The sequence below is a fragment of the Pinus tabuliformis genome, chromosome 3_1 (assembly GCF_031772625.1).
Source record: "Pinus tabuliformis cultivar Carrire ecotype Pingquan chromosome 3_1, CPIR1, whole genome shotgun sequence".
Classification (NCBI taxonomy): domain Eukaryota; kingdom Viridiplantae; phylum Streptophyta; class Pinopsida; order Pinales; family Pinaceae; genus Pinus; species Pinus tabuliformis.
The window spans coordinates 694,391,934-694,406,057 of NC_142301.1; the positions used below are offsets into that span (position 1 = coordinate 694,391,934).

Sequence of the window (14,124 nt, forward strand, 5' to 3'; positions counted from 1 at the left end):
GCACCTTATGTATAAGCCCTGAGCTTCACCGATTACGACTTACGATTTGGGGAAGCGGACCTAAATATATATATATATTATGGTTAATGATCTCGGCGGATCTGATAAATCGTGGTGCGTCTTAAGTATAGGCCTTGGACCCTGTCGATGCGATATGAGATGGGCTTTGGACCCAAAATAAATATGTGTTATGGTTAATAATGCCGTTGAGTCCGATGTATAGTGGTGTGCATTATGTATCAGTGTTGATTGCGATAAGCGAAAAAGGTGAGTTATGCATATTGTAGAGTATTTCTATTATCAAAGCATTGATATAGAAATAAGGATGCGATGGGAGGTTTTAAGGGTTGAAAAAGTCCCGATGAAGGATATGAATGAAGGGCTAGAAAGGGTTATAGATGAATCATGCGGCAGAGATTTATAAAGGGGGCCTTAACCATTAAAAATTGAAGATTTGACTCGGAAAAGAGTTAAAATCCCTAGGATAAAAGAAATCATTCGGAGAGGTGAAAGATCAAACTTCTAGGGGACCCATTCAAAATTGCAACCCGGGCAGGTTTTAATAGGGTGGTGGTTGTGGCCACAACACAACAAAATGTAATTTTATTTCCTATGGATAATAAATTACACTTTTTCCTAAGGAAATAAAATATTAGATGCATTTAATTTTTTTAATATTTTATATATTTTTTGGTTTTGTATGTTTATTCACTTTAGTTTGTATATTGTTATCAAAGTTTACAATTTTTTTCTCTCATTATTCAAAAACAAACCATAAATAAACACACCACCTCTGATTTAGCTATTTATCAATGTTAATTTTTAAACTTATACAAGAAAATAAAATATAAGAATATACATTTATAACCAAGACTCCTTACAATAATTAGAGATGTGCTTTTCTTGATGTAATGATACCAACAAAGTTCTGCATTCCGACTATGTTATAAATTTGAAAGTTCATTCGTTATCATGTGCTTGTCCTTGTAGATGTGTTAAAATAATATTTGTGATAATGATGAACATAGTGACTATACATTATTAAACAATGATGTATTGTAAAGTTCCTCATTGTGATTTCCTTGTGCATCCATGAATTACAAGAGGTGAGTCACCATAAGATTCAATATGTGGAACCCCAAACTCTTGAGCCAATTTCAACACCAATTTGAGAGCAATCAACTCATAAGAATTATTTGATTCCTCACCAATTTTGATTGATAAACTATATTTATCTTACTCCATCCTCTGAGTGATCTGGAAGAGGCACCATCAAAATATGCCCATGTAATGTCCTTATTTATTACTTATCCCTTAGGAGTGTTTGTTGCTTCCTTTTGCTAATCTTGAGGATATGTGTTTTGGATGCTTAAAGCTTGGAAGACACATTATAAATGTGGTGTCTCTTATTTAGTCAATTCAATGTTCTTAAATTTCTTGCATAAATTATCAACCGGAGTTGGTAAACTTGTGAAGTTCAAGTGCACTATATATGCTAGAAGCCTTTTTGATTTTATTAAGATAATGGTTGTGGATTTTTTTAAGGATTTCTTTTGTTCCTATGTTCTTAATGAAAACTAAAGATTTACAATACAATCAACTCTTGAAAAGGAAAAATAAACAAGCTATCATGATCCTCCTTGACTGACTATTGTTAGTTACTATGTAAAATGATAAAAATAGAGCTATATAAACTAATGTTCTAGAAAGATAATTACTTCTACTCTAAAAAGAATTACTTCTATTCAAAGATAAAATTTATAAAGAAATCTATATTAATATCTACGCACTGCAATTAACAATCTTACTTGAAATAATAAAAACAAAAGTAGAAAGAATGTGATCTAAACAAACATAATTACTTATGAAAGGAAGGAGATTTATGTACACAGTCCTATTTTAGAAAGCATGTAAATGATTTGAAATTGATAGAAAACAAATGGAAAATTGTAAACAAATAATTACAAAGAAATGAAACTACAATAATGCAATTATGGAAAAATAATGAAATGAACTGAATTGAATAATAAGCAAATGAATGAACCTCGACTGTCTGTAGGGGCCCTCCACAAAACAACAAGTTTGTGACTCTTATCTCAACAACTAACTGCGCATGATATTCATAAGAATACTTCTTCAATTAAAAAGGAACAGAGTCATGGAACTTCAAACTGTCAATTACAAATTACATATATGTCTACGTGTCCTTGTTATATATATATATATATATATATATATATATATATATATATATATATATATATATATATATATATATATATATATACATACATACATACACACATACACACATACACACATACATACATACATATATATATATATATATATATATATATATATATATATATATATATATATATATATATATATATATATATAGATATAGCATTCACGCCCAACAGTTTTGAAACTTTCATGCCTTAAAAACTTAAAAACAATCCTAATATAAATGACAATATGGAAATGGAGATTTTAATGTCTCTCAACAATTATATTTATATATATATATATATATATATATATATATATATATATATATATATATATATATATATATATATATATATATATATATATATATATATATATATATATATATCCTAATCTAAATGATAATATGAAAATGGAGATTTTAACATCTCTCAACAATTATATATATATATATATATATATATATATATATATATATATATATATATATATATATATATATATATAGCATTCACGCCAAACAGTTTTGAAACTTTCATGCCTTAAAAACTTAAAAACAATCTTAATCTAAATAATAATATGAAAATGGAGCTTTAAACATTTCTTGATGATTTTTCATTTGGAAAGCAAATCAAAGAGTTGTGATTGATTTGAACTCTCATTGTTCTGTTCATCCACACATTGACCTGCTTCCTTGACTGCTTCACTGGATGATTCCCTTGATGATTTGGCTCAGGCGAATAGGAGGAGATCCATGAGAAGATCAATCCCTATCTGCCCATGCGCTTCTTTTCTTGGCTGGCATACTGGAATCCAACAAAACCTGGAGGTAGCTGCAAAATAACAAAACAACTGCAAATTTGTGTTAATTTCGTAGCTATTACAATCTTTAACTTAATAATATTGCACTTTAATAAATATGAAAAACAAGACATCTAAGTACCTTACCATATCAAAATCTATAGTTTTACTATTTATTTGATTTGATAGTAGTGATGAAAAAGAGGAAAAATGGATGGAAATGGTGTCAAAAAAAAAAATGATCATGAGACTCTATATATCTCTCCCGTTGAATAATGTTAAAGCCTAGGCCACCCAAAAACTTGATGCAATGTTTAAGGTGTGACCTCTGATACTTTTTGCATCTTTATTGGCACACTATAACCTAAAGGCTTCTTCAATATAATATCCTACCTATACATTTCAATACCCTCTCATCCTTTCCACTTCATTCATACTTCCTTTGTAAAAGGGAAAGTCATAATGACATGTGTATTTATATCTTATATTTCTTACATAAGTTGCACCAACTTAGTCGAACAAAGATTTCCTTTTGTAGTATATCCTATGTGGAACCCTACTGTTTAATATAGTCCACATACAAATTTTGGATTTGGTTGGACTCTTTAGTTTCCATATGATTTTCCACCACCACACATGATGTTCCTCCCTTCCCTCCTTAACTTTTATTTCAAATATTTTTTTTGATATATATTCTTTTATGGGCTTAAAATTCACGCCAATTGATCACCCTCCTCTCTAATTTTTACATTGTTATCTTTTAAATAGCATATATATATCCACCATTCAACTACATGCTCCTCCACAACTCCTAACTCTATCCAGGTTCAGCATTCATGGATTTAAAGGTTTCTTTTGGGCCAATTTACAACCTATCTTGACATACAACATCCTCTACCTCTTAACTCTAGTATCGATTATGGGGATAATATGTCTTCCTTCATTAGCCACCCATGGATCAAGTTCATTTTTTTTCTCAAATTCATTTGGCAATTTTCAATATGAACTATTTACTAACCAAAAGAAAAGCAGAGTTAATTGCTTTCCACATTATTGAAATATTTTGAACTTGATTTATAGTGTTCATGACCGAGTTGCCCACTATGTCTAGTGCAATAAATTCACCTTTAATTACCTCAACCCAAAGTTGATTTCCTTGAATTAACCTCACCACATTTGTTTTTGTAAGATCTTGTAAAAAGAGGAATGTATTCTTTAAACCCCAACCTACATTTTCTTTTGGTAGGGCTAATTTCATCCAGCGAGCTAGAGGAAACCATTTTTTCCATTATCTATAGACCATACAAATTTGTAACAAAGTATTCTAATGACTTCTAAAACTTATTTTGGAGTCGATCCCTTTGAAATACATAATACAAGAATTTCTTCCAAGATAGATTTGACTAAAACCATCTGTCCTCCCCAAGAAATCCACCTATTACAAGACATGCTTATCTTCTTCTCCACTTTATTTTTCAATTGTCATCAATCTCTTCTTTTATATATGTGTGGATTCAAGTGGATACCCAAGTGATTTAGTCCCATGTCTAGGTTTATGAATTTGAAAGGAAGCATTTATGGAGAGTAGTTCATACTCTCCTCAAATATGCCCCATAATAAGAATGTTGATTTGTCTAAATACATTTTCATTCTTGAGGCCTTACATAATAAATCTACATTGCCTTTAAACTTATCAAGAACCCTTTTGGATCCCTCACATAATATTAGTATTCATTAACAAATAGTGAGGGATATTGCATAATTGTCCATTTTGAACCCCTTTAAAAACTATCACTTTTAGAAGCCTCCTTTAACAACATGCTAGACCTTCAATGATTAAAATGAAAAGGAAAGGGGATAAAACACATCACTATCTTAGGCCTCTACCTAGCCTGAACAAGGGAGAAGATGCCCCATTTATCATAACAACAAATGATGTAGACGTAATGCAATTCATTCCCTATACTATAACCTGATGACTGAAACCTATATGAATGTGAGAAATAGTAAAGTATAGCCACCTTACCCTCCCATATGCTTTGGAGAGTTCCACTTTGACCACCATTTACTTTTGGTTCCTGATTTTGATTAAGTAGTTTTCTTCATGGATAATGTGTTAGATCTTTATTTTGGCAACATTTTGTTATGATTATAATACAATATGTTTCCCTTTATAAATCCATTTTATGTCAGTTTTGTCACTTTTTAAACACATTTCGACCAAAAAATCATTCCCTAAGTTATTTTGTTATTGATTTTTACTTTTGAAAGTTTCATGAAATTGTTTGTATTGTAAAACTAATTTACCATACTTTTACTAGACATACAATTCTTGTAAATTCTCATTCATTTGAATACTTGTAGGCCAACTGGGTAAAAACAAAGTCATGGGTATTTTTTCCTATGATATCAAGATGGTAAACCACCCCTTGGTTTAGCAAAAAGCTACACAAGGTTGGTTGGTCAATGTGTTATCAACGCTGCCACTCTAGCTAGTGAAATACATATTTGCTCAAAGAATCCACCCAAATTTGCTAAAATGTGACTTTTTTCTGAAATTTGAGCCATAATGGAGGTCAAATTGATAAAAAAAAAGTAAGCTTAGAATAATTTATTGTTAGCAACAGTGAGGAATTTTAGTAGTTTGTTTCAAAATTTGTGTATAAAAGCAAAGCTAATGAAGCTTGGTAAGTAACTTTTAAATTTTAAAACTCTTACATTTGTATTGTGAGCTTAGCACTAAAATAATCCATCATTATAGCTCTCATTTTATCTTCTTTATCAGTAATACATGCAACCTTTGTGAGTTTTCATTAGTTGGTAGCCTTCAGTGTGTAAGCTAGGGCATGGATGACCCTTACAATCTAGGCATGTGAACTTGTTTCCATTTGGTATCCATAATTGTCAATGATGGTACACATTTTCATGTGTTTTCCTCTTATGTTTATACATATGTATGCAAGCAACCTTTAACTTTGTAAAATTTCAAGTAACTTGTTCATATCATCCTTTTCATGCTTTCTCTACCTATATTTGTGCATAATCATCTGGTTTAAGTTGTTAGTTTTATTGATTGGTTCGATATCATAGCCTTGTTGTTGTTCATGAATAGCTTAATTCTTTTTATATAGTTAATTGTGTAGAAATTTTGAATAATTTAACACATAATCAAGAGAGATTATCCTAATCATGTACTATTGCGGAATACATACACAATACATAAGCTCCTCTACGTTGATCATCAATATAGCAGCATCAATAACAATAAAACATCAAGAGCATTCACACATTAACACAGTATGTAACCCGGGGAAAGCATCTCACTAAAAACCCCAACTATCTGTATATTAATGATTGAGACCATGTAACATTACAAATTACAATGCTTATCACAAGCAATCCAGTACCAGCTCCACCTGTTACACATAATACAGCTCAGATCTGATCTCCAAATCTATTCCACTGCTTGCCTGCCTCCACTGCTCAATACCTGCTCAAGAATTGATGAGAATCGTTTACCAAACTCGTATTTCACCTGAAAAGAATCACTCACACTCTGTAAGACGTGAGCACAGGCTACAAACTAGGCAAATACATGAGCAAACTCATTAGCATACTCAATTTCTTGATTGTGCGATATCTGATGCACAACTATAGTCACAGCTGATAGCAATCTGATTCTCTAACACTCTTCCCTGCTGAAGTGAACATGCACTGACATGAAACTGAGTTAATTGATGTATTCTATAGTTTTATTATGAGTTAATAATTAGTTTAACAACTCATCATTAGTCTATTTGCAGTTAGACTAACTACAACTAGTTTAACCAAGTCAAACTGAACACAACTCCATCAACTCCACAGTCAACTCCACAAAACTCAACTGATTGAGTTCTAACTGAAGTCATGCATGCAACAACTCAACTGACTCATAAGAAAAGAGTACTTCCTTCTAACAGCTACATGGGCCACATCTGTAGCTCAAACTGAAGTGCTCCAAGAGAATAAGATCAAGTTTATAGTCCAAATATTATTATGAAACAATAATATTTGACTTTTCTATTTTTGGCAGCCAGTCTAAAAATAGACTTTGATCACCCACACTTTGATCACTCACACTGTGGTCACCCACACTGTGATCACTCATACTGTGGTCACCCACACTGTGATCATCCTTGCTGGGATCAAAAATAGAACTTGCGCCATAATTTACCTGCGGGCCCACTTAGTGAAGGAGACTCTTTTCACTAAGCTCCATCATCTTGTTGCAATCTCAACACTCCCTCTCGACAAGATATGGATTATCAGCAACCCCTATCCTGCCTCGATGGTACTCGAATTTGCTCCTGGTGAGAGCCTTCGTCAGAATATCAGTATCCTGATCCTCCGTTGGAATGTATGAAAGCAACATGATCCTCCGCTGCACACAATCTCTGATATGATGGTACCTGATGTCAATATGCTTAGATCTATCATGAAATAAAAGATTAGCCAAGAGTTTAATGCAACTCTGGTTATCATAGTAAATCACATTAGGATCCAAATGAGAACCGAACAAACCAACCAGGATCTTCCTCATCCATATAGCCTCGCATGCAGCCAAACTTGCTGCCATATACTCGGCCTCCGCTGAACTGAGTGCCACGGATCTCTGCTTCCTGCTGTACCAAGAAACTGTTGTCGATCCAATACTGAAGACCCCTCTTGATGTGCTCTTTCTGTCCGTTGGGCTCCCTGCCCAATCTGCATCCGTGAAGCCACATAGCTTCACCTCATCCTCCTGTCTGTACCACAAACGATATCCTGATGTGCCTCTCAAGTAGCGCAATACATGCTTGCTCGCCTTCCAGAAGAGCTTGGTAGGCTTAACCATAGCTTGTGAAAGTTGGTTAACTGCATAGCATATATCAGGTCTTGTATTGACCTAATACATTAGCGACCCCACCAACTGTCAATAAACTGTGGAATCCACTTCTTCTCCCGAAGTGGCATCCTCCTTCCTCCAACCTCCAGGAAGAGGAGTATCAACAGGCTTGCAGCCATGCATGTTGAACTTCTCCAGTATCTCCCGAGCATACTTGCCCTGAGAAACAAACAGTCCACCACTGCACTGCCATATTTCCAATCCTAGGAAATAGTGAAGGAGGCCCAAGTCCTTCATCTCAAACTCTGTAGCAAGATCCTTCTTGAATGACAGTATCAATAGTCATCACCCGTTAGAATCAAATCATCAACATACAGTACAATGATAAGCAACTTACCCTCCACCACAATCTAGTATAGGTTAGGATCCGCCTCACTCTTGGAGAATCCAAGTCCTGTGAAATAGTTGTCTATCCATGTGTACCAAGCATGTGGTGCTTGCTTCAACCCATACAGCGCTCTCTTGAGCCTGCACACATGCGAATCGCTGCTGAAGACCTCAAAGCCTTTGGGCTGCTCAATGTACACCTCCTCCTCAATGACTTCATTGAGGAACGCATTCTTCACATCCATCTGATGAATGTGCCATCCCATCTGCGCTGAGAGAGAAAGAATCGTCCATATGGAAGAATACCTTGCGACAGGTGCAAAAGTCTCCTCATAATCGATCCCCTCTATTTGTGAAAAGCCTTGGGCAACAAATCTTTCCTTGTACGTCTCCACACTCCCGTCATTTTCCTGCTTGACCTTGTAGATCCATCTCGAACCCACCACTGATTTCCCTTTCGGTCTAGGAACAATCTCCCATGCACTGTTTCTGACAATAGAATCATACTCTTCCACCATGGCATCTACCCATGCGAGATCCTCCACAGCTTCCTCGAAAGAGGATGGCTCAGTCACAACACACTTGCTCATCAGAGCCATGTATCCAGTGTACCGATCAGGTGACTGTCTCTGCCTGTGTTGGGCTGTAGGTGCTCCTACAACTTTCTCTGCATCTTGAGCTAGTCGCTCAACTTCTGTCAAGCTCTTTCACCCTCTGATGGTTGGCGCTGCATGAGTGGTCTCTTCCACTCCATGAACCTCATCCTGTGGCTGATCCACATCCTGAAGCTCATCCTTAGTAACTAATAGCTCCTCATCTACATGCAAGTGTAGCTTCCTCTCAATCAAACACTTCATGGCTTTCTCCTCCTCAAATTTTATATCCCGTCGCATGACAATTTTACCATTGTCTGGCAAATACACACGATAGTTGTGGGGCGTATCAGTGTACCCCACAAATATCCCAACCTCTGCGGTCAGCTCCAACTTATTCCTTGCATCCTTTGTCACATGCATGTAAACGTTAGCACCAAAAATCCTCAGATGAGAAAGATTAGGCTTCTTACCAGAATAAGTCTCCTCGGGTGTACTCATGCCAAGTATCCTATGAGGACAACGGTTCTGCACATAAACTGTGGTATTGCATGCTTCTACCCACAAGTGAAGGGGTAGGCCTTGATCATGCAACATTGCCCGTGCAGCACCCACAATCGTTCTGTTCTTCCACTCAGCTACCCCATTTTGCTGTGGTTTATGGGGAGCTATGAGCTCTCTATGAATCCCTTCTGCCTTGTAGAAATCCTTGAACTCGTCCGAGATGTATTCACCACCATTATCGCTCCTAAGAGCCTTCACCTTCTTCCCTGACTCCTTCTCGACTAGTGCTTTGAATTCACAGAACTTTGAATATGTCTCGCTCTTCTTCTGCATGAAGAAGATCCAGCACTTACGAGAGAAATCATAAAAAAAAAATCACATAATACCTGTGTTTTGTTGTCGAAGCAACTGAGAAAGGTCCACACATATATGTGTGAATTCTCTCAAGGATCATCGTGGCATGACTATCCTTCTCGTGAAAGGTGGCTTTCAAAAACTTCCCCAAAGTACACCCCTTGGACTAATCTGACTGCGCAAGTGTGCCTTTAGGAAGCCCTGTAGTGATCTGCTACAGTATCTTCAAGGCTCCATGGTGAAGGTGACCCAATCTCCTGTGCAACAACTCGCCATCATCCCGGCTCACCAATCCTTCTGCTTTGCCCACCATTTTTGCGCATCCATCTACATGCAACTGATAAAGGTTCCTCACTCAAACCCCTATCTTCCGGGTCTCACCAGTTGTCTTGTTGCGCAAGAAAGCCTTTCCCTCGCTGAAAACAACATCATACCCCTTGTATTCTAACATCGCCACTGAGATAAGGTTCTTGTTCAATCCTGGAACATGCATGACTTCCTTCAATATGAAGGGTTTACCAGACTCCCTCTCAAAGGAAATGGTACCGATACCGGTCGCACTGTATCTACCACCATCGCCGATCTCGATGTACACTCCAAGATATTTGTCCTCCAGATCAGAGAACAAATCTCTATCTCCCGTCATGTGAAAAGACGCACCACTGTCCAAGAACCACACCGATCCCATCACACTTGAAACCAAGCATGCAATCAATGAAAAATCAATCTCAAACTGTGAGGCTAGAGCCTCTCCAGCTGAAGATCCAGCACCCTACTTGTTCTTCTTCTTCTGCGGACAATTAGTGGCATAGTGTCCATGTTGGTGACAGTGAAAACACTTCACCTTGGACATATCCTTCTTCTTACCTTTCGCACCAGACTGAGAAGCTTTCTTGCTCTTCCCTCTCTTTGCTTTGGTAGCCAAAGCACAATTCTCTTCATCAGCTACCTTTGACGAAGATCCATCCCTGGTACTCTGCTTGATCTCCTCTTGCACAAGATCTGACCATAGTCTTTCCCATCCTGGCAATTTCTCCCGACCATTGACAGAGTCCTGATAGGAATGCCAACTCTTCGGAAGACCAAGGAGAGCCAAGCTCACCAAGTCCTCATCATCAAGAGTAACCCCCACACTTCCCAGCTCATCTCGACACTGAGTGAACTTTGTGAGATACTTAGGTATACTGTCACCCTTCTCACATTTGATGTTTCTGAGTTTATCTTTGAGCACCAGCTTCCTCTGATCGCTCTTGCTTTGGAATAATTCTTTTAATGATTTCCACATCAAATATGGAGTAGCCTTTCCATGGAGGCTGGACACAATGTAATCCTTCACGCCCTCCAATAGAATCCTTCGACATTTTGCGGTCTTCTTTTGCCAAGCATCAGCTTGAGTAGCATCAGTAGGCTTTGAGACATCCGTCTCTATGAACTCCTTCAGCCCGTTATCATCCAATACTGCCTCCATCCTGTCCTTCCATGCAATATAGTTTGAGCTTCCCTCAAGAGTATACTCTAATCGCAATCCATTGAAAGACATTGCTCCGTTGTTACCAAGAAAACGCTGCTGCAAATTCGAATTCCACCAGCAACCAACTCAACCGCCTCGGATCTAAGATTCGTGAGAACACAATATTTCTCGTACAGAGATTGAATGTATGGGCATTCACCGGATATCTCACCTTCCAAAGGAAGGATGAATCCAGAGGCTACCTGGCCCGATTACAGACTCTGCCTGAAGAAATAGAATGTAAACACTTCCTGAATAGTAGATCTGATGATCAACAGCTCCAATACCATGTATAAATTTTGAATAATTTAACACATATTCAACAGAGATTATCCTGATCATGTACTATTGCGGAATACATACACAATACATAAGCTCCTCTACGTTGATCATCAATATAGCAACATCAATAACAATAAAACATCAAGAGCATTCACACATTAACACAGTATGTAACCCGGGGAAAGCATCTCGCTAAAAACCCCAACTATCTATATATTAATGATTGAGACCATGTAACATTACAAAGTACAATGCTTATCACAAGAAATCCAGTACCAGCTCCACCTGTTACACAAAATACAACTCAGATCTGATCTCCAAATCTATTCCACTGCTTGCCTGCCTCCACTGCTCAATACCTGCTCAAGAATTGATGAGAATGGTTTACCAAACTCGTATTTCACCTGCAAAGAATCACTTACACTCTGTAAGCCATGAGCACAGGCTAAAAACTGGGAAAATACATGAGCAAACTCATTGGCATACTCAATCCCTTGATTGTGCAAGATCTGATGCACAATTATAGTCACAACTGATAGCAATCTGATTCTCTAACACCTGTCCCTGCTGAAATAAACATGCACTGACATGCAACTGAGTTAACTGATGTATTCTATAGTTGTATTATGAGTTAATAATTAGTTTAACAACTCATCATTATTCTATTTGTAGTTAGACTAAATACAACTAGTTTAACCAAGTCAAACTAAACACAACTCCATCAACTCCACAATCAACTCCACCAAACTCAACTGATTGAGTTCTAACTGAAGTCATGCATGCAACAACTCGACTGACTCATAAGAAAAGCGTACTTCCTTATGACAGCTACATGGGCCACATCCGTAGCTCAAACTGAAGTGCTCCAAGAGAATAAGATCAAGTTTATAGTCCAAATATTATTATGAGACAATAATATTTGACTTTTCTATTTTTGACAGCCAGTCTAAAAATAGACTTTGATCACCCACACTGTGATCACTCACACTGTGGTCACCCACACTGTGATCACTCATACTGTGGTCACCCACACTATGATCATCCCTACTGGGATCAAAAATAGAACTTGCGCCATAATTTGCCTGTGGGCCCACTTAGTGAAGGCGACTCTTTTCACTAAACTCCATCATCTTGTTGCAATCTCAACAAATTGTCTTGGAGATATATTGATAGACTATGAATGTCCATCCATCAAAAAAAGGCCCTCTTGCATGCATAACTTATCAACTAGTTTTGCATCAAAGCATTGTAGATTTTACTTTAATAGATTAGTAAAAGTATTGAAAAACAAACTTATTGACGAGTTATAGAAAATATTAGGAGTGTCTATCGATTTGGAAAATGCACTAATGCATGCAAGTCCACCAAACTAGACTTACTTAAGCATTCTTTCCATTTTTAAATGTGTCATTTTTGTTAATACATGAAATCAATTGAGATAGACAAGTAAAAGACTTAGGAGTCAACCATTGTAGTCACAAGAATTCAAAGAAACTACAACTTGTGGAGCTAGTGCATGCTTGATTTTCCAAAAGATTTTAAGTACTCTGTGTGCTTTTACTTTTAAGAAGTGTGTCTTTACTTTCAACAAGTGTGCTTTTATTTTCGAGAAGTGTGATTTGTTTCTTTTAGTTGTTTGAGTTATTAGATTAGTTTTGTTTCATGCTTTCTTGATTTTGTGAATTTAGAGTTTTAGAGCTTTTAATTTGCCTACTAATTGACTTAAGCAACTTAACTCTAATCTTGAGGACAAATAATCAATTTCCATTTCTTAACGTGACAACATCTTGTCAGGTGGAAAGAGTCGATAGTGTGGACACAACCAACCTCCCTAGGAGCCTAAGACTCTCTAGTGACAAACAAGACAAACAAGAGCAATCCTTCTCTAAACATGTATTTACTATATAAGAAATCAAGTGTTTAGATCCTACCTGTAATCCAACGTTGTTGTAGCAGTCCAGCCTTGCTGATCCGGATGAGCTCCTCCTTCACTTTGAAACCTGCATCCACTAACAATCAAACGATTAAATAGCACTCGATAATCTCATAGAATAAAACATATTTAACACATAGACCAAGGAGTACATGAAACAACTCATAAATAACAAGTTATTGAGAAGAATGGACTCATTTGCATTAATAGGAAACAAAAGGAACAATTACAACCTGAGCCTTGGTGTTGTGCAAGTCCCTCCCAGGGTCCATCAAGAGTTCTCCTTTACTTTGAAAAAGCTCACCCACTTCCAAATAGAACAAGCAAAGATGGCAATCTCTCCTCATAAGCTTCTAAATGGGAGTCCTAATTCCAGCAGCATCTACCCTTAGAAATGTTTAGCTTCCAACCTCTCCTCCTTCTGGCCCAATGACTGTATTTATAGTGGTCTAGAGGAAGTTATTCAGGTCCACCATCAATGGGATAATCCCCTCTTTGGATGGGATAGCTCCCTCATTGATGGGATAAGTTCCTCTTTGGTAGGGGTACATGAACCATCTGGAGGCGCTCAATACACGTCGAACAACCTTCTAGAATGCTCTAGAAATGACCACAAGTAACTTTTTAAAGATGAAACTTGTACATTTTGACCTTTACAGGG

The 14,124-nt window shown here is 36.7% G+C and overlaps 1 protein-coding gene across 1 annotated transcript in view; it reads left to right on the forward strand.

Moving 5' to 3' along the window:
• The first annotated feature begins 200 nt into the window (after positions 1-200).
• The window catches only part of LOC149189034 (leucine-rich repeat receptor-like protein kinase TDR), a 49,445-nt gene continuing 35,521 nt past the window's right edge, over positions 201-14,124 (forward strand). The window contains exon 1 of the mRNA XM_089410107.1: positions 201-267. Within this exon, the coding sequence (XP_089266233.1) occupies positions 201-267 (67 nt within the window). The remainder of the gene's footprint in view (positions 268-14,124) is intronic.